Below are 20,808 nucleotides of genomic sequence, written 5' to 3'. Positions count from 1 at the left end.
GCAATCCACGTACCCGGCCATATCGCGTGTGGAACTTCCCGCGCACCCCTGAAATCCACGTACCCGGCCATATCGCGTGTGGAACTTCCCGCGCACCCCTGCAATCCACGTACCCTGACTAATCGCGTGTGGAACTTCCCGCGCACCCCTGTAATCCACGTACCCGGCCATATCGCGTGTGCAACTTCCCGCGCACCCCGGTATGCACGCACACGTTTATTTTTTCTCTCAGCGCGTGTCTGTGTTTGTGGGTACCCCTTTGTACGTCATTTGTCCTGGAGGGCCACAGTATTGGACATTGATCATGTCTGTATATAGGTGCTATTTGTTGGCGCACCTTTTAGCGCACATTTCTTGCAGGCGCAGAGACGCTACCGCCTGCTTTCTTGTGGCGGTCGTGTTTGTGCCTGTTTGTGCCTGTGCGCTGCTTTGAGCGTGCGCTTTTTTGCCCTATTCTATTCCATGAATACGTGTTGTATGCGAGCGTGTGGGCGTTCCGCGCACTTGCCTCCTATACTTTCCCCGTGCCGCCCACATTCTTCCCCATTCCGAGTGTTGTGCCCCATTTTATTCCCCATTCCGAGTGTCCCGCCCTGTGTTCCGCCTACTTTAGAGCTGTGCGCTGCGCTCGGAGTGATAGCGCAGTGGCCGTGGCGCACGACGTTGGTTGACCTGTGCGCCGGCCTGCGCCGCGTGCTTTTTCAGCGCACGTCCTCTGCTTTTCTTGCGCACGGACTTCCATGAATCGACGTGCGCTGGTTTCCCTGCGCTTTTCGCTTATTTTCGGCGCAGCGCACGTATTGGCCCCTCTGCGCCGGGATTTTCGGCGCACATTTATTCCATGAATCGGCCTGTGACTGTCTCAGGCTGTTTTTTGACAACCAAAGGGATCCCTGGAACTGAGACGAAACCATGATCAATGTAATTGCCCGTGGCACCTGAATCAACCACGGCCTGGGCCACAATGGACGGACCGGCTGTCAATGAAAACGTGACAGGAAGATGGATGAGTTGAGACAAAGCAAGACAAGATGAGTCCTGACTTATGTCTCCCAACGTAGGGACTCTATCTACTGTCGGGATTTGGCGTTTCCCGCCTTTCTTTTGGGCTTTTTTGGGCACTCTGGTAATAGATGGTCAGAAGCACCACAATACATGCAGAGATTGTGAGACCTGCGATACTCCCTTTGAGCGGGCGTAAATGGACTCCTAACAGCACCGATTTGCATGGGTTCGGGAGGAGGCAGAGATGTTGAAACCACTTCAGCGGTGGGTAGCACTGGGTTAGCCCTTTTCTCACCACGCCTTTCTGCCTTACGGGCGTCAACTTGTAGTACCAAGTCGAGCAAATCCCCAGAGGCTGTAGGTACCACAGGAACGGTGGACAGAACGTCCTTAAGTTCCTCAGAAAGTCCTTGATAAAAGACTGCAGCCTTTTTCTCCTCGGGCCAATCAGTTTCAGCTACCAGCTGATTGAAACGAGCCAGATAAACCAACAAGGAGGAATTACCTTGTTGATGTTTGAGTAATTCCAAATCCATGGCCTGGGTAGTGTATCGGGTATCAAACACTTTGCTCATCATGGAAAGAAGAGTATCGCAGTTGTACAATGCATGACTATTGGATTCAAGCAGGGGATTGGCCCAGGCTGCTGCAGTACCACCTAAGTGAGAAAGGACAAAAGCCGCTTTGGTAGTGGAAGTAGGAAAGGAGGCAGGACGACATAGGAAGTGCAATTTACACTGATTGATGAACGTCCTGTATTGTTTGGGATCTCCCAAAAACCTTTCCGGAGGAGCCAATGGGAACTGGGTTGTAAGCAACACAGGAGCGTTTTCTTGAACGGGTGCTGGAAACCCAGAACCTGAAGCCATAGCCCCAGCGCCTGCCGGTGCTGCTGGAGTAGTGACGAGAGACTGAATTGCATCCATGCGTTGGCGCAATGCTTCTTGTGCACTTGTCAGATCGGTCCGAAGATCCGTGACCATCTGAACAATTTGATTTAAAGCATCAGTAGTCTCAGTCGACATTTTCTTCAAAGCTGCTAATTCTGCTACTCACCGAACCGGAAGGAGTACTTGATTCCAACCTGGATTGAGATGTGAGGCGAGCCGAGGACGTCTTCAGAAAACCCAATCCCCCGATTTCAAAAAGAATCAGGCTTCCTCTTAGAGAGGGGCTCTTTTTCACGACCTACCACTCTGCTATTATGTAAAGCAAGACAGAGTAGTATATAATGCAAAAGAGCGGAATTGAGCGCACCACCAAGCAATGCTGCAAAAAATGCAAAAGTTGTTTTGAGTATAACGCCAACCTGGTGTGATAGGTATATACAATTATTGAACACAATAGAATCGCTGGTACCTGAGGTAGTGGAAATGAAGGCCTTGAGAGGAAGCCCCATATCAGTTCAGTAAAGTGTTCAGAGTTCCAAAATGAAGGATGAAAACGAAAGGATAAAATAACAAATGGGAAGGTGAGTATAGGTAGGACAATCCGAACGGCACGAGGGACGCACTAGGACCGGGTTGGTGCAAATCTGGAAAGCGTTCGTACTGCACTTTAGTGGAAAATACACATCATCTTCACAGGATGTTACACAGTCCAAAGTAGGTGAGGTAGAAGTAAATCCTTAATTAGGTAAGGCTGGAAATAGGACTAAACAGATAAAAGACTGAATTCCGCTGGAAGCAAGGGCGCTTGCTGTAAGAAGAAAACTGAAGACTGGAATTCCGTTCTCAGCAGGGAATGGCGTGCTGAAAACCCGGCAGAAGGACAGGCTGAACGGGGAGCTCAACAGGAGCTCGGTAGTGTAAAGGAGACTGCAAGTGGATTCAAAACCAAGGCAACCGATATCGAAGGACAAATCCAGGAAGCAAAACAGGAGACAGAAGCCAAGGTCTGGTAACGGTAGATCAAATACAAAGCAGGATACACGGAGGGTAATCCGAATGGAACAAGCCGTAGGAAGGCTACGAAAAGGAACGCCGTAACGATCAATTATCAGCAACGAATCTCCTGCGGCTTACCGCTTTTAAGGAACAAGGAGGCGTGGCTTCCGTGAAAGCGAGGCACGTCTGATCAGCTGACTAGCAGATCTACGTGACCCAAACAGTTTCCAAGGCAACTTGTAACGCTGCCAGAGCGAATTCCTTGATTGCGAGATACTACGTGGGAACGATCTTTTCGGTAATGTCCTTTGTTGCTGCTGTAGCATAACTCCATGTCCTGTATTGAGAAATGATTTCACGTGAGCCTAAATCTGTAGGCATACTTGCAGCACATTGGAGGTTATTCCCATGTCCTGTATTGAGAAATTATTTCACGTGAGCCTAAATCTGTAGGTATACTTGCAGCACATTGGAGGTTATTCCCATGTCCTGTATTGAGAAATGATTTCGCGTGAGCCTAAATCTGTAGGTATACTTGCAGCACATTGGAGGTTATTCCCAGGTCCTGTATTGAGAAATGATTTCACGTAAGCCTAAATCTGTAGGTATACTTGCAGCACATTGGAGGTTACTCCCATGTCCTGTATTGAGAAATGATTTCACGTGAGCGCGAGCCTAAATCTGTAGGGTCACTTGCAGCACATTGGAGGTTATTCCCATGCCCGGTATTGAGAAATTATTTCACGTGAGCCTAAATCTGTGGGTATACTTGCAGCACATTGGAGGTTATTCCCATGTCCTGTATTGAGAAATGATTTCACGTAAGCCTAAATCTGTAGGTATACTTGCAGCACATTGGAGGTTATTTCCATGTCCTGTATTGAGAAATGATTTCACGTAAGCCTAAATCTGTAGGTATACTTGCAGCACATTGGAGGTTATTCCCATGTCCTGTATTGAGAAATGATTTCACGTGAGCCTAAATCTGTAGGCATACTTGCAGCACATTGGAGGTTATTCCAATGCCCTGTACTGAGAAAGGATTTCACGTGAGCCTAAATCTGTAGGTATACTTGCAGCACATTGGAGGTTATTCCCATGTCTTGTGTTGAGAAATGATTTCGCGTGAGCCTAAATCTGTAGGTATACTTGCAGCACATTGGAGGTTATTCCCATGTCTTGTGTTGAGAAATGATTTCGCGTGAGCCTAAATCTGTAGGCATACTTGCAGCACATTGGAGGTTACTCCCATGCCCTGTATTGAGAAATGATTTCACGTAAGCCTAAATCTGTAGGTATATTTGCAGCACATTGGAGGTTATTTCCATATCCTGTACTGAGAAAGGATTTCACGTGAGCCTAAATCTGTAGGTATACTTGCAGCACATTGGAGGTTGTTTCCATATCCTGTACTGAGAAAGGATTTCACGTGAGCCTAAATCTGTAGGTATACTTGCAGCACATTGGAGGTTATTCCCATGTCTTGTGTTGAGAAATGATTTCGCGTGAGCCTAAATCTGTAGGTATACTTGCAGCACATTGGAGGTTATTCCCATGTCTTGTGTTGAGAAAGGATTTCACGTGAGCCTAAATCTGTAGGTATACTTGCAGCACATTGGAGGTTATTCCCATGCCCTGTATTGAGAAATGATTTCGCGTGAGCACATTGGAGGTTATTCCCATGCCCTGTATTGAGAAATGATTTCGCGTGAGCCTAAATCTGTAGGTATACTTGCAGCACATTGGAGGGTATTCCCATGTCCTGTATTGAGAAATTATTTTGCGTGAGCCTAAATCTGTAGGTATACTTGCAGCACATTGGAGGGTATTCCCATGTCCTGTATTGAGAAATGATTTCGCGTGAGCCTAAATCTGTAGGTACACTTGCAGCACATTGGAGGTTATTTCCATGTCCTGTATTGAGAAATGATTTCACGTAAGCCTAAATCTGTAGGTATACTTTCAGCACATTGGAGGTTATTCCCATGTCCTGTATTGAGAAAGGATTTCACGTAAGCCTAAATCTGTAGGTATACTTTCAGCACATTGGAGGTTATTCCCACGCCCTGTATTGAGAAATGATTTCACGTAAGCGTGAGCCTAAATCTGTAGGTATACTTGCAGCACATTGGAGTTTATTCCCATGCCCTGTATTGAGAAATGATTTTGCGTGAGCACATTGGAGGTTATTCCCATGCCCTGTATTGAGAAATGATTTCGCGTGAGCCTAAATCTGTAGGTATACTTGCAGCACATCGGAGGTTATTCCCATGCCCTGTATTGAGAAATGATTTCACGTAAGCGTGAGCCTAAATCTGTAGGTATACTTGCAGCACATTGCAGGTTATTCCCATGCCCTGTATTGAGAAATGATTTCGCGGGAGCACATTGGAGGGTATTCCCATGCCCAGTGTGAGTCTAAATCTGTAGGTATACTTGCAGCACATTGGAGGTTATTCCCATGTCCTGTATTGAGAAATGATTTCGCGTGAGCCTAAATCTGTAGGTATACTTGCAGCACATTGGAGGTTACTCCCATGTCTTGTGTTGAGAAATGATTTCACGTAAGCCTAAATCTGTAGGCATACTTGCAGCACATTGGAGGTTATTCCCATGTCCTGTATTGAGAAATGATTTCGCATGAGTCTAAATCTGTAGGCATACTTGCAGCACATTGGAGGTTACTCCCATGTCTTGTGTTGAGAAAGGATTTCACGTGAGCCTAAATCTGTAGGTATACTTGCAGCACATTGGAGGTTATTTCCATATCCTGTATTGAGAAATGATTTCGCGCGAGCCTAAATCTGTAGGCATACTTGCAGCACATTGGAGGTTACTCCCATGTCTTGTGTTGAGAAAGGATTTCACGTGAGCCTAAATCTGTAGGTATACTTGCAGCACATTGGAGGTTATTTCCATATCCTGTATTGAGAAATGATTTCGCGCGAGCCTAAATCTGTAGGCATACTTGCAGCACATTGGAGGGTATTCCCATGTCTTGTGTTGAGAAATGATTTCACGTGAGCCTAAATCTGTAGGTATACTTGCAGCACATTGGAGGTTATTCCCATGTCCTGTATTGAGAAATGATTTCACGTGAGCCTAAATCTGTAGGTACACTTGCAGCACATTGGAGGTTATTCCCATGTCCTGTATTGAGAAATTATTTCACGTGAGCCTAAATCTGTAGGTATACTTGCAGCACATTGGAGGTTATTCCCATGTCTTGTGTCGAGAAATGATTTCACGTAAGCCTAAATCTGTAGGCATACTTGCAGCACATTGGAGGTTATTCCCATGTCCTGTATTGGGAAATTATTTCACGTGAGCCTAAATCTGTAGGTATACTTGCAGCACATTGGAGGTTATTCCCATGTCTTGTGTCGAGAAATGATTTCACGTGAGCCTAAATCTGTAGGCATACTTGCAGCACATTGGAGGTTATTCCCATGTCCTGTATTGAGAAATGATTTCACGTGAGCCTAAATCTGTAGGCGTACTTGCAGCACATTGGAGGTTATTCCCATGTCTTGTGTTGAGAAATGATTTCACGTGAGCCTAAATCTGTAGGCATACTTGCAGCACATTGGAGGTTATTCCCATGCCCTGTATTGAGAAATGATTGTAGCTGAAGCTATTATATGTCACTTCTGTGAAGCAATTGAATCAATTTAGACTCTAGAACATCTGGTTGTACACTGTAGCAAATTCTGTATTGAAGGAAAAGCCTTTCTTTAAAGGTTTTTGGGGGAATCTGGAGTGTATGTGGATTTGAGAGTCTTATCATTTGCAACTTTTTAAAACTTTTTCTTAAAGTTAAATGTGATTGAAAAATGAAGTTGTAGTAATTTTTTCTATTAATTATGAAATGATTTGTGCTTGTATATTTGCATTCATTGTTAAGGTTAACTTAGTTTAGCCAATAAACAATTAAATATATGTGCTGTTTGAACAAGAGGCGTCTGTCGATGTTGAACCCAAGGGACTTGGCACAGGTGGCCAGCTGGGGTGTGAATCCCTCGATGTTCATGTTCACCAGTTCTGGATGTCGGGGTGTTCAGTGTTGTTGGACAGTAGAAGGGGTTGAGATTGGCCATCCAGGACTGGATCATTGTGAGGCAGTTCTTAGGTCTGTGGATGTCCTCAATGGAGGATATCTCGAGGGAGCGCTGTGTGTTATCTGCAAATTGGAGTATTTGGATGTCGTGTGGAGTGTTCTGACTGGTTCCATGTAAAGATTGAACATCACGGGACGGGATGGATCCATGTGGGACTCCAGGTGATGGGTAGAGTTGATTATCCAGAGGAATCCATTGGTATGAACTGTTGGCGATGTAGATTGTCGGTGAGTGTATGGTGGTCTATTGTGTCAAATGTTGCTGAGAGGTTAAAGGGAACCAGAAGGCATGAATAGCCATCATCAAGGATTTTAAGGGCATTGCCGATCACCTTGATGGTAGCCGTTTTTGTGCTGCATCTGGGTCTGAAGCCAGCGGCTACTGCTTTCTCCAGGATCTTACTTAGGAAGGGAAGATGGGTAATGGGGCGGTAGTTGGTCAGATCGTCAGGGTCCAGTGTTGGTTTCATAAGCAGCGGCAGGATTCTCTTGCTGAGAAAATACATAAAATAGAATGGACTAGAATAATAATTCCACTGTTGATAGCAGTTCAATTGCCTTGTCTACTCCTGAATTTAAACCCTCTGAAAACCAGATACCAGACAAATGTAACTTCAAATCCAGCATAATTGAAGAGTTGACTAAAGTTTTCAGAAATCTGAAACAGACTAACACTCCCAGCAACAAAGACAAGGTTGCAGACAATATGAAAAGCATCTATAAGTCCTAGTGTCAGCAACAACTGAAGAATCATTACTAATGTTCTTTTCTTATTGAAAACACTTCATTGGCTTTTCATTTTCAACTCCAGTAATTTATGGAGGGACACAATACCCTGAGTGAGCAACAGTCAGGCTTTCGTCCACACAGACGGAGTGAACTAGTATTGATTGATGTAAGGGAACACCTGCTGTGAACCCTGGACGAGGGCGATCCCGGCTTGCTAGTGTCGATTGTTCTTTCAGCAGCTTTCGCCAGGCTCGATCACCAGTGATATATTCAGGACTGGTGGACACATTGGAGAGTGCATCTAATTGGTTGGCTTCTTTTTTTTGTGTCCATCAGATGGTAGGGCTAGAATTGTGGATTTTGTGTCCCAGGCTAAACTTGTAACATTGTATGGAGTTTCACTAGCTTCACGCCTTTCTCTACTGCTGTTTAATGTTGTGAGGGAGAATTCTCAGCAATGTGTTAATTCCTCTCTACCTTAGAGACCCCCCAGCAACTTTGCTGGATTTTGAGGACTTGATTTTCTTACCTGGAGAGAGTGAGACCCCTTTTTCCTACTCTCTCATGTATGTTAATGTGATTTTGAACTCTGTGTTTCTTTTGGTTGTGGAGACAAACTCCATAGGCATCATCTTTTACATTGTGTTACACAGCACCCTCAGTGCAGTGACACAGGGAAGACTTTCAGATTTCCCAAAAGTTTAAATACCTTCTCTTGGATAAACTACTGTTTCCAGGAACATTGAAATGAAATTGACTTTACTTACATTTGTAACTTTCTAGACCCAGCACACACTATCTTAAGATAGGGTGCTGGAGGGGATACCTAGTATCCCCTTTGTCTAGCTTCTCATGTAACAATTTTATGTTACCCTTTCCTCGATGAATGGCTGGTGGCAATGGTTTACTTTTGTGTGCTTTTACCACGGGCTGCAGTAAAGCACCCAAGGGTGACATTTTTGTCAAAAGGGCACTGGTCTTCTTTTTTCATCATATCTTCTTGGAAAGGTCCTTCTTCAGATTTACTCTGCGCGCCAAACCAGGTTTGGTCCCTTTGTTTGCTTTGCCTTTGGCGGGATTCACAAGTGAAGCCCACATCTGGCTCCAGGGTGTCTGGTGGGGGCAGGAAGTGAGGGAGGTGCCCGAAGCTCCCTGTGCTTAGTCTCCTAGAAGACCCAAATGCACTCTGTGGTGATTGGCCGGCTGACTGTCTGGCAAGGACAGCCACCCTGCTGGGTGAGTGACAGCCAGGCTGGATTGAATGAGAGAAACCTGCATAAAAGGCAAGGCTTTTTGCCTTGGAAGGCAGAGGCGACCACTGAATGAAGGAACTGAAGAAGAACTTGGGAGAGACGCCTGCTGAAATCCTGGACCGTTGGTTTGCCCGATGAAGCCCTGCTGCTGTGCTGAAACTCCAAGTTCGTATCGACATAGAAGCCCCTGCAAGGATTACTTCTCCCTTTGAGCTGGTGGGTCCAAAGTAAGCCACCTGGAAATCCTCTCGGAGCTGGTTGCATTTTACAGAGTTGCTGCTGGAAACCGAAACGCCAGGGAGAGGAACACCAGATTGTGTGCGTTGCTTTAAAGTTGGCCAAGAGCTCTAGGAAGATCCTTCAGACTCCCAGGAAGCAGGACTGACCGAGCCTGAGCCACCTCAACATAGTGATGGACCCCAAATGCAAGGAAAGTACATCTCGACATCCAGCGAGGAGCTGAAACACTGAAGTGCCACTTGTTTGAAGATTGCTGGTTGCGGTCAGTGCAGGAGTCCCGAGGAGTCCCCAGAAGTCCTCCCTCTTGTCCCCACGACTGAGGCACAGGAACAGTGAGATCTGCAGAGCTGCACAGGAACAGAAGTCATCTGCTGCACTTTTTCTTCAGCCTAAAGGTACTATAAATATCTCTTGTTGTGTAACTGCACTTGTTCCCTGTTGGTAAGACATGTTGTGGTTGTGCTGTGGAGTTACTGGTAACTTCTTTACTTCACTAGCCTAAACAGCTTGTGGCCCTACTTTGAATTCTTCATTCTACAAAGACTTTTAAAAACATTGTGCAAGACCTTTACCTAACTCTGAGAAGTGCTCCATTTTCACCTAGACTTTGGCTCAATTGACTTTGGCTTAGCCTGGCTCCCCGGATGACTCTTCTTCCCTCTGTGAATGTGTTTGGTCTTCCTTCCAGGAAAGGGTTATCTAATTTTGCATTGGAGGGTTACTAAAGTACTTGCCTGCTTTGAGAAATATTTGTGAGATCTCTTGTTGTGTCATAATAACTTTTCCCTCTGACAAACTCTTGAATCTGATTCTAAATGCAACAGTGATATATTTATGTCCCCAGCACCCTAACTATTCAAGTCACCTCAGGGTGTAGGAAGTGACCGTGGGCCATACCAAAAGGGTACTTACTGATTTAGAAATATTTAGAGTGTGTATTTTTGAAGTGTATTTGAGTGTTACTGTTATATTGCTCCCTTCTGAAGAAGGCTTATTCTAACTGACTGATAAATAAATTAATAATTATTTATTCAAGAAACCTTGAGTGTAAGAGTGTATTTGAATACTTGTAACTGTGAATCTCTGTGTAACTCCCCTACAGCTCACATTGACCCCTCTTGAGATAAGCCTGGCTGCTCAACACGCTACCAACCTTTGTAGTACAAGCTTATACCAAAGGTTGGGTTCCTATTGCCAGGAGTCCAGGGTTGTTGTTGTTGTTGTGCACCCAAAGGGTACTGCATACAATCTTGCCTAACAAATAGTCTCGCGCCTTGAAACACTTGTGTATAGGCGCGTTACAAATGCCATATCATATCATATCAAGACCTTACACAAACTACCTATAAATTTTGACATTATTTTTCTTAATTATGCTGATGATACTAAACGTATAGTTTGACCCCAAGTTAATCAAAAGCAAATGTGCTGTGTGTGGAATGAATTGAAACATGGATTGGGTCTGAACCAAGCCTGAACGGAGGTGCTGCTAGCTGCATCTTCTTATTCCTGTTGCTTTATGATGATATGACATTAGCTGGTTTTCCAATCACAATCTCCAGAAAGTCAAACACTGGCAGTCGTCCCCTTTTACTCTACAAAGGCGGGTGCCATCTCCAGTTCCACCTCCACCATTAGCACGCCAAGGGCTACTTTTGCACGTGCCATTGTAGGCACTAAGCTGGGCTATTGCAAATCACTGCATTTGGGCACCAATCAATCTATGTTTTTTCAGTTAGTGCTGAATCAGAATGCCACAACTCGAATATTATGGGAAGCCCCAAAGTGAGATCACATATCGTCACGGTTGTTTGGAGGGTTAGGCTTTGATACGGGTTCACAGGGCTGTATAAGGCTTTGCACCTGCCTATTTCAGATTGCATTTGAAACGGCATAATCCCAATAGACCATTATGTCCCTCACTTTGTGTTAAGGATTTCAACCAGGCGACACTCCTTGGTCTCAGCCTAGGATGTGGCCCTCAACTGAGATGCCTTTCTCTTTATTTTATGCAAATTCAATTTGAGATGGTACACAACTCATATCGCACCCCCTTTTTCAAATGCCCTGGGTCACAATGGAGCATGAACCAGGCCGGTTGGTGAAAATACAATATTTATTTCTTTTTAAAATTCAAAAGAAATCATACAATTTTTTATATGGGGCAGCAATCACCAATGGGGTGATATTTACAATGAAAAAGGAAGCCATGCACTTGGTTAGCCTTCTCCTAGAACATATACAAAGCACACGTGACTAAGAGCACATTTTGGATTAGGATTGATATAACCAAGTTTTCCCCATGCGATGTTCCCTCAACCCACAAATAATTGAATTCTGAGTGGATAGTAAGAAGCAGCAGGTAGTCAGGGATAAGAGGCAGAAAACAGAATCAATATCCGACCTTCCCTCACAGAATAAGACGCAAAAACGGACTTTAAACCCTTAGCAAAGGCCCCAAACAACACTCGAATTTTACAAATAATTAATTAATGTGTGGTTAAATTATAATATACATGTTTTATCACAATAGCATGCATGTTATATCACTGGCAGGTTTATAGTGACATTTTCGAATGTCGAATTTCTTTTTATTTTATTTTTTATTTTTTTTAATGGGGGTTCCGCCCAACCGCTGTTTTTTTTTTTTAATTGACCCTTTTTTTTTTACTAACTAAACCAAAAAAAATATATAAAATAAAAAAAATATATTCGGAATTTCTTTTTTCGACATTTATTTTTTCGACAAAAAGGCATTCGAAAATATGACTGGATACCTCACTGGCAATCACAAGGCAATGGATCAGCAAAAGGCATACAATTCGAAAATGAGTGGAAAGTTTAGAGCATGCTGCAGCCAAATGACACATTGGAAAACTTGCAATTTTCTCAAATCACGCTTGAAATTACCCAAACGGTTTTAATAGAAACGGGTGAAATACTCTGATTTGAAGTGCGGTTACTGGGCTGGGGGAAAGATATTTATCACAGGGAAAAGGCAAAAGTGAAATGGGGTCCCTAGCTAAAAAAATGGATGAGATATGCAAGATAGAAAAAGGGTAGATTTGAGTAAAATGTAGCCGTGAAAATAGGAAAGAAAATCAGTTGAGACAAGAGCAGGTTTACTTTAAAGTAGACTATTCAGACTACACCAAAAAAGAGGGACACAGTAAGATCCAAGGTTGATTCGCAACTTCAACCTCATCACCCGAGCGACCAACCCTAAGCTGAAACTAGTCTGATCACTCAAAATGTGACTAAGGGTTTAGGATTTACAAAGGACAAAATTAATAAAGAGATGGCGCTAGCACTTTAGAAAGTCAAGGACAGGTACACGGATAATTCTAACAGTTCCAACAAGTTACCAGGGTATAAATAGGACTGCTTAGAGAGTGGGAAAAGGACAAAGGCAAGGCAAGGTAAACTGTGTTCCTGTGGGGTGGGGATTATACTCACAGTCCACTTTTGAGTTTTTGGGATTTTTGGACAGTCAACAGGTTCTGGTCTCCAGGGCTCGGGTCACCAGGTAGCGGACTCTCCTGGCAAAAGACAGCTGGGCAAGGTCTGGTCACCGGACACTATGGATAGCTGGATGGCAGGATTGCAGCGGGAATACTGTTAGTGGGCTGCAAGCCGATCCGATTTCAGGACGCGAAAGTTACCACTGCTTTCTCCTTTTTGTTAATCGGATATTAGTGGGTTTTTCTGGATCAATGGCCTTGCTGGGATAGGATCAGCAATGTTTAGGCCTTGTAGTTGGAATCAGCAAGATGAATGGAGATCAGGAACGCAGCAGAGGAACTTCAGGAAGAGTGTGTGTTTTAGAGTCCTGTCATGGACTCTTATTTATAATGCATAGTGACATCATAGAAGTATATTGCTAGACAGGCTTAGCTAAACACACCTCTAACCCACTGGATTGGTCGGGGGTGCTAGCCCCCACCTCACTCTCAGCTGGTAGGATCTAAAGGGCAGGATGGCAGATTTATGATGCAAGTTTTACAATGTTCAAAAACCTCCCACAGTTACTTTAGCTAAAATCCGATTTTGCCACAAATGGTACATTTATATAGTTGAAGTCTCTTAGCAAATTACATACACAGGTTACATATTTCATGCAGACCATTGCAGTCCAACTCTGCTATCTGTGAGACATTGTTTTGTACATTTAATAATCTTTGGTCATTTTCAGTGGGAAATGGTCGGTCTAAAATTCTGTAACTTTACACGTGCGTACATACTATCATAGGGCCTATTTCTGTAAATGTTTAACGTTCCATCATATGTCCTTTCCCCATGATTCACATTCTTCTGGCGTCCATGTCCCATACATGCTATTGACAGCCAAGACCTCTTATTTGAAAGCCACAAAAATCACATTTAAACCTCTAAATTATCCTATTTTTGCAAAGTCCTGCTGCAAAGATAAAAGTCTTTAAAGTTTATTTATAAAATAGTCCCTGGAAACAGATGGGCGGTCCTTTGTCCTGCACTGCACCATTTTTTTCCTCTTCAGCTACCACCAACTGTCATTTCCTCCAGAGTAAGGTGGGGGTTTCTCAACTTGATTGAAGGTTTATTGCCCCTTCTCCACTTCACACTTCCATGTCCTGGAAATTCCATTGTAGAGGGCTCAGCCCAGACCAGATTCTGTCCAACCTAGTCATTACCACTGGGGTGTTAGTATCTACTGAGAGGGCTCCTTTTGATTCTGTCATCCTCTCAGCAGAAACCTGTTTTTGGCTGACATCCCCTGCAGCCACTGAAGTTTGATTTAATTGTATTTATGTTTGTTCTGAATTGGAAGAAAAACTGCTGAATAGAAGCATTTCATACAATGGACCTCATTACAAGTCCGGCGGTAACCGTGCCTGAAATTCCAGCAGGTTACCGCCGGACTCGTATTACCATTCGTATTACCATTCTGCCTCCATGATTCCAGGAATTACCGGGGCATTACGACCCCGGTGACCCGGGAATTTCAGAGGCGGAATTCGGTAAATCACCATTCTTATTGAGTCCGATAGGACTCAATGGGAATAGGGAAGTGGAAACACTGGCACCATCTCGTGGTCAGACCTGGCGGGAATGACACTTCTGCCTGCAGGACTCGAGATCCCCCGGTATGGAAACAACGGTGGCAGTGGATTTACCGCCACCGTTATTTCCATACCGGGTGACTCATAATGAGGCCCATTGTATTTTCACAGTACAATCCCCTTTCACGTTGCTAGGTAAGAAGAAGTTTTTGTTCAACCAAGCATTTTTCTTCTTTAGTTTGCAAAACCCATTTTTACACATGTGGTGCAAGCTGCTAGCACTTTGCTTTCCATCTAGATTCCCACACTGTTTTGCAGCTATAGTTATTTTCTTGTAGGCAGTAGTTTATTTAAACCACCTATGCACTGAAATTGAAGTAGCCCAGAGCTGGAGTTTCTTTGAATTACTGATCATTGACACTTTGTGAAGCTTTTCCTGTGCAGCGGAAAATTAAGTTTCTTTGTTGATTTCTCTCAGATTTGGTTTGACAGAGCCCGTCATTCAGGGGTCATACTTGGTTTTGCTGAAGCACAATGGGGGTATGGCTGGGCGTGAAGGGGTCTTTTTGATAAAAGCAGTTTGGTGAAAACAGGGACAAACAGCATCAGAGCGGCATCATTTTAGAGGTGACATATTCCCTTTTTTCAATGGGAATTTTGGGCTTGCAGCAAAGTAGCACTGCTTTTTCACTCCATTTTTTAAAGACAAACAAGAACACACCCTAGTAGCCTTTCTCGGGGTGCTTCCTGTTCCATCTTGCCCAATGGCGCTTGACAAAACAGTGCAGCCATCTTTTTGTTGCTGCAAAATGCAGTTTTGGTGCAATGGTGCTCACTGGAGCCAGTGCAGCCATTTTGCTGTTTCTGCTGAAGCCCAGCTTGGTTATGGAGAAATTCTGTTCAGTGGGTCAATGTAGCCCACAATTGCAAGACAATTCCAATGCCTCATTTTAACATAAAGCAGCTACAATTTGAAAGAAGCTCTCAGTAGCAGTGTGAGATATCAAAAACTTAGTAGCGTTCCACAAGACCTTACTTACCATGGCTTCTCCCATTCCGTACTCAACACTCACAGTGACTTCTCTCATTCTATACTCACTGTACAAAATTACCAGGCTTCTACGCTGAACTCTCCTTCAAAGATCACTTAAACAAGTGCCAAACAGCCGAGTACATGCTGAATACCCGAAGAGATGGAAATATAAAATGTATCCCTACCTGCCAACATGCTACTTCTCAGCGACTGACCAGGGCATATCCTTTTAAATATAGATAGTGTTAATGCGCTGCTCACTGGTCTGCCAGACTACACAAGATTGAGCACAAGACACCGGCTCCCTCGCCAAGAACACATTCGATTTAAAGGCTACTTTCTAAGAATTAAGATAGTTTTGTTGGTAGATAGCTTGGGTCTTGGTATCTTAATTTTAAGGAACCGACATCAAAACTAGGGAGCCCACAATATTTTGCTATTTTCAGGTCCCGTTCACAGAGGCCTAGATTCCAGAACAGTCGCCTGCATGTTGTACGATAATTGGAATACTCACCACTGAGCTATGGTGCGAGGTCTTTGACTTAAAAATACCCTAAATAAACATATCCAATGAGTGCTTTTCAAATATATTATGACCTGGTCTATTCGCACCCTGACAGTGAGACATCTAGAGATATTGATGAGAAAAAAGGTGTTTCAATTCCTAAATAGATACATTATTCTCTGCCAATAGGGCTAACGCTCTGCAAGCAAAGGAGGAGGGGAAATGAAGAAAACATACAAAGCACATGCAGCAACCCACCAGACTGCACTGATGGGATAAAGCAGAACCGCTGAACCCAGCCCATAGCGTGACCTATTGCTGTTCCCTTACTATGGGGAGTTTGTACAGATGTTAGTTCTACCGAGAGCAAATCATCCAAGTACCATCCAGAGAAATGCTCATCGAGAGGCAGGAATCAAGAGTCATTTTTATACTGCTAAAAGAAGTTATTGGTGCCATCACAAACTTTCCTAAGAGGAATTCTTATAGTGATTTTGGATCTCTCCCCACTATGCAGACGTCTTGTGCTGGTTATCGTATACGTGTTGTCAACCAGATGTTGAATCAACATTTTAAAATGATCTTTCATGATTCTCCAACTACATTTATATTATTTCTATCACTGTAATCGCAGTATCCCACTGCCAGGAACCAGATGTTCTCATAAGCAATGTTACATCTGGATTCCATCCATAGCGGTGTGGGTATACAACCCTTCCTAAGGTGAGCTGTGACATGAAATCAGGTCTGTTTCAAGAACATCTTTGAAGCAGAAATGTGTTAATAGTAGTGGGGCTACCTCCCAGATCTTTTGAGCAGTGGGAGGAGCTCCAATAGTCGCTCGACAGCCACATGGCCCCGTCATTTGCAGCAAAAACACATTTTACTTCAGCAAATTTTAACTGTGACAAATTTTTACCTTAAGAACTTTAACACCACAAAGAAAAACAATGATTTAATAAAAATAGGATGGCTCAGGGGAAGAAGGGGTCAATTTTCTAAAATAGGGAAAACAGAAATGAATCCAAAATAATTGGCTAGTAAATACAAATTTGACATGAGGTAAAAATGGTTCTAATCATCATAAACGTATCCATAATTTGAATTTAAAAAAAGATCATGTAAGAAACAATTCTTTCTAACAACCCATAACAGTGTCCATGACCCTCCATCAACTTACACCCCTCGATATCACAACAATATGTGGGAAGCTCTCGTGCACGCCATCACAAGAACATACCCTCCCATAGTGCTTCATATGCAGAGGTCATGCCTATGGAGCAAGAGCTTGAGAGGAATCAGAGCGAGTCTATGGGTGGTTCAGATCTAAGCAGCACCCCATGCTTCTCTTACCCGCAGGATGGTAAAAGGATCCTCTTGCCAGATGCTCTTTGACGTCAATGGTGTAGGTCTCCCCCTCTTCATTAATGCCGATTGATGCAGCTGGTAGAGTCAGTTCAGGTCCTGTGATGAAAGTAAAGTGTAAGTGGCTGTTCCCAAACAGGGAAGGTGATTACTCCAGTGTGGACTGTGACACCATTCCCTCTCTCTTCTGTCGATTACACATTCCTATTTATTGTCGAACTCGCTAGAATAAAAGGTTTTACAGGTATCCTTTTACTTAAATTCTAATACAGAAATAACCAAAACAGAGGTCAATTGTCTGCCACCATTTTCTTTTTCAAATCCTAAACCAAATTAAAGGATGTGATTAACAAAACAGGAGATTCCCATAGTGAAAAGGTATTTTCCATGTGTTCAATCATAAATAGCACACAGAAGCTCTTGCACATAACTGAGGATGTGCTTATAAACAAGTTTAGATGTCAAAGATATATAATCACAGGTGAGAAATGGAACAGGAAATCCGATTTGGGGATAATGATGCCCTATGTTAGGGAATAGTACGGCCGACGCACAGTGCAATCCTATCAGGGATTACTGACAGGTCTTTGCATGCAATTTAACATAGCAGGTGAGTTAAGGCCATCAGCGATGTTTGCCAATTTGAGATGGTTTATGTGCAAAGTTGGACCAAATTATTGAGTAGAAAATATAGATTATTAGAAATGGCAGACAGGCAAGGATTGTATTACTTACAGTAATAGCATTCCAACCCCCAACTGAGGGCAACATGGTTCTGGGCATCATTATTCCACGCCGATTCCAACCCCAACTTAGGATAACATGTGTGTCCCATGTGAGTGTAATGTTGAGGGCGTCTCAGCCCCCCCCCCCCAGCATAAACCCCAAGATGACGGATGCCAGCCACTGAAGCAGCCCCACAGACCATACCCTGATAACATCACCAAAATCATAAAAAGGTGACATGGCTAAACACACCCGCAGAGACATTATCCAGGTGTAAAACAACACACATGAACTGCTTGCTGACACCGAAAAAGCAATTACCATGAAAAGCCATGAAAGGAAAATGGAAGCCGCAGCTGCATTGATATTTATTTATTTTGCAATGTGTATAGCACACCGAAACCGGAGGCATCTAGGTGCTGTTTTTTACAGAGGAAGACAATAGTTTATACAGTAGTTATAGTTACACATGTGTGATGATTTTCTTTTTTTTTTATTGATTTAACTGGTTTACACCAGCTTTTCAATATGAATTCAATAAAATAGAATACAAAACAGCTGTGAAAATTAACAATCATTAAAAAGAAAAATCCAAAGAAAACGAACGAAGAACATGATACATAATTTCACATATCGCTAACGGCGAGCCAGGGGAAGCAAGACCCAGTTGGGGGACACTCATACAATTATCCTAACAGGAATAATAAAGTGAAACTAACAGCATTACATTTGGGGGTGAGGCACAACCAATTCACAGGTGAGTAATGTACCTTTACTTCTACTTTCTGTTGGAATGGCGAAACAGTTTCTAAGGAAAGAAAGATGTTAAATATACTTTTCAGAATGGCACAGCATTTCTAAGGTAAGTAACAACTATTGTAACTGTTCACTCTCAGAGTTAGAGTTACCAACCAAGCATTTTATAAGTAAGTCACTTTTAAACACGCATTCTCTTTTCTAGGCAAAAGGCCCAATCCTTTAAAAGTCTTTCCCTTATTCTTGGAGCAGGAGTGTTCTCAATTGCAGAAGGGGGGTAACCAGGGTCTAGTGTCCAACAGGCAGTGTCAGGATAGGTTCTTAAGTAGCAAAAGTCAGAGTTCCTAAGGAAGGCTGTTCAAACAGGTGAGTATTTTACTTTAGAGTTAGTTGATGGTCCAGGGGCTTCACAGAAGACACCCTAAGAGGATTCTAGCAGTATGACTGGGTGAACTGGACAAGGCCTCCCAATCACAGAAAACACCCCACAACCACACAGGAATCACAAGAGACTTAAGGTAAGTAAATACCCAAGCCAGCACAGTACCTCAGCACAGAAGAATATTTTGCAGCAGGAGGACTGCAGGATCTGCAACCAAAAACCCGGTTGGTGGATTCCTTGTCGTAGTGACTGAAAACAGCACCTCGGAAGGGACTTTGCAGCAGGAATCAACGGGGAAGGCTCTAGGCAAGGTTTTCCTCGCGGCTGGATGCAGCTCTGTGGATTTTGTACCTTTTCAGGAGCACCAACAGAATATCGCTGGTCAGATTCTCGTTGTTACAAAGGTCCAGCACTCTGGTGAGGGGACTTTTCGGACTGGAATCGTGCCTCTGGAGATCTAGCAGGATGCCCATGAAGTTTCAGCGATATTCTGAAGACTGTGCAACGCACAATGGCTCAAGGCCCGAGGTTATTGCAGCCCTGCAAGGTCGCAGCACGGCTTGGGATGGCTCACAATTCAGGCCTTGAGTCTAGTGGATCTCACCAGGCTCTGGGTCGGGATGTCGTTTTTGGGATCGATTGGAAGGAAGGGCTACAGCAGGCTCTGTTTAAACAGCAGGCTCTCCCGTCGCTGGAAATCGTTTCAGACGCTTTTCCTTCATCATCCTCTTCAGTTTTGGTTCCAGTGGTCGACTTGTCTTCAGCTTCCAGTTTCGGAGTATTTAACAGGAACTACAGCAACCATCTGCATTCTCACCTTGCATTTTCCAATAAGGGGCGGTCTGGTATTCCAATCAGGACAGCCAGCCCCCCCACTGGGATTTGTCCCCATTCAGGCAATGAGGAAGACAAAGGCCTGCAGAGTTTTGGACTCCTCCCTCATTTTCTGCCTTCACAGACAGACTGGAGCCTGTCCGGGGAGTCCATGGGACTCCTGCCAAAGATAAAAATCACAGAAAGGAATTTCCCACCCTGGATGTCAGGGGAAGGAAGGACAAGGAACACTAAAATGGCGAAAAAACAAGACCGGGTCATTTTGGTAAAATGAGCACCCTTTGGTGCCTTTACTGCAGCTGTGAACACAGCCCACGGTAAAGGTGCACCAAATTAATAAAAGGTATCATTGCCACCAGCCATTAAAGGTAAGCTTGTCACTAACAGAATTGTTACAGTTTTAATGTGAAAGGGGATACATTGTATCTCCCCAGCACTCCACATAAGGTGGGGTGTGCTGGCTTCACCTAACAAAATGTAAAAGGGATCCAAAGATCCTTTCTACCTTTCGGAACTCTAGTTATCACAAGGTTAGCCAGAGAAAGTTAAAAGGGGAGCCCAAAGGGCAACCCAGCATCAACAGGCACTTATTGCCAAAGGTTTTCAAAGAGGATACATGGAGAGTCTTAAAAATGACAAACTTCTTCCAGCTTGTCATGGGATTCCCTTCCCCAACCTTCTTGGTTGTCAATTCACTTTCACATCGAAGACTTTCGAAACTGCTTAGATTTACTTAGGTCTTTGCATTACCACTTCTACCCAATGCATCTTGGTTGTTGTATTTCCTTTTTTTCACATGTGCTCCCTTAGCACCTTGGTTTATTCCTTAATTTCATACATGCTCTTCTTAGCACCTTGATTCCACATACTCCTTCTTGTCACTTTCTGGAACTCTCGCTTCATTCATACTTTAAACGCTCACTTTATTCATCAACAAG

At 43.7% G+C, this 20,808-nt stretch overlaps 1 protein-coding gene across 1 annotated transcript in view; it reads right to left on the bottom strand.

Annotated features, from left to right (window-relative positions):
* LOC138452923 (zinc finger protein 684-like) overlaps positions 1-20,808 on the bottom strand; it is a 225,034-nt gene that overhangs the window by 74,300 nt on the left and 129,926 nt on the right. Inside the window, exon 6 of the mRNA XM_069605275.1 lies at positions 17,161-17,271. Within this exon, the coding sequence (XP_069461376.1) occupies positions 17,161-17,271 (111 nt within the window). The remainder of the gene's footprint in view (positions 1-17,160; positions 17,272-20,808) is intronic.

Source organism: Ambystoma mexicanum, chromosome 4p (genome assembly GCF_040938575.1).
Source record: "Ambystoma mexicanum isolate Mex_15411 chromosome 4p, UKY_AmexF1_1, whole genome shotgun sequence".
NCBI lineage: Eukaryota > Metazoa > Chordata > Amphibia > Caudata > Ambystomatidae > Ambystoma > Ambystoma mexicanum.
The sequence above is the reverse complement of the archived record's forward strand: the minus strand, read 5'-3'. Positions and strand labels throughout refer to the sequence as shown.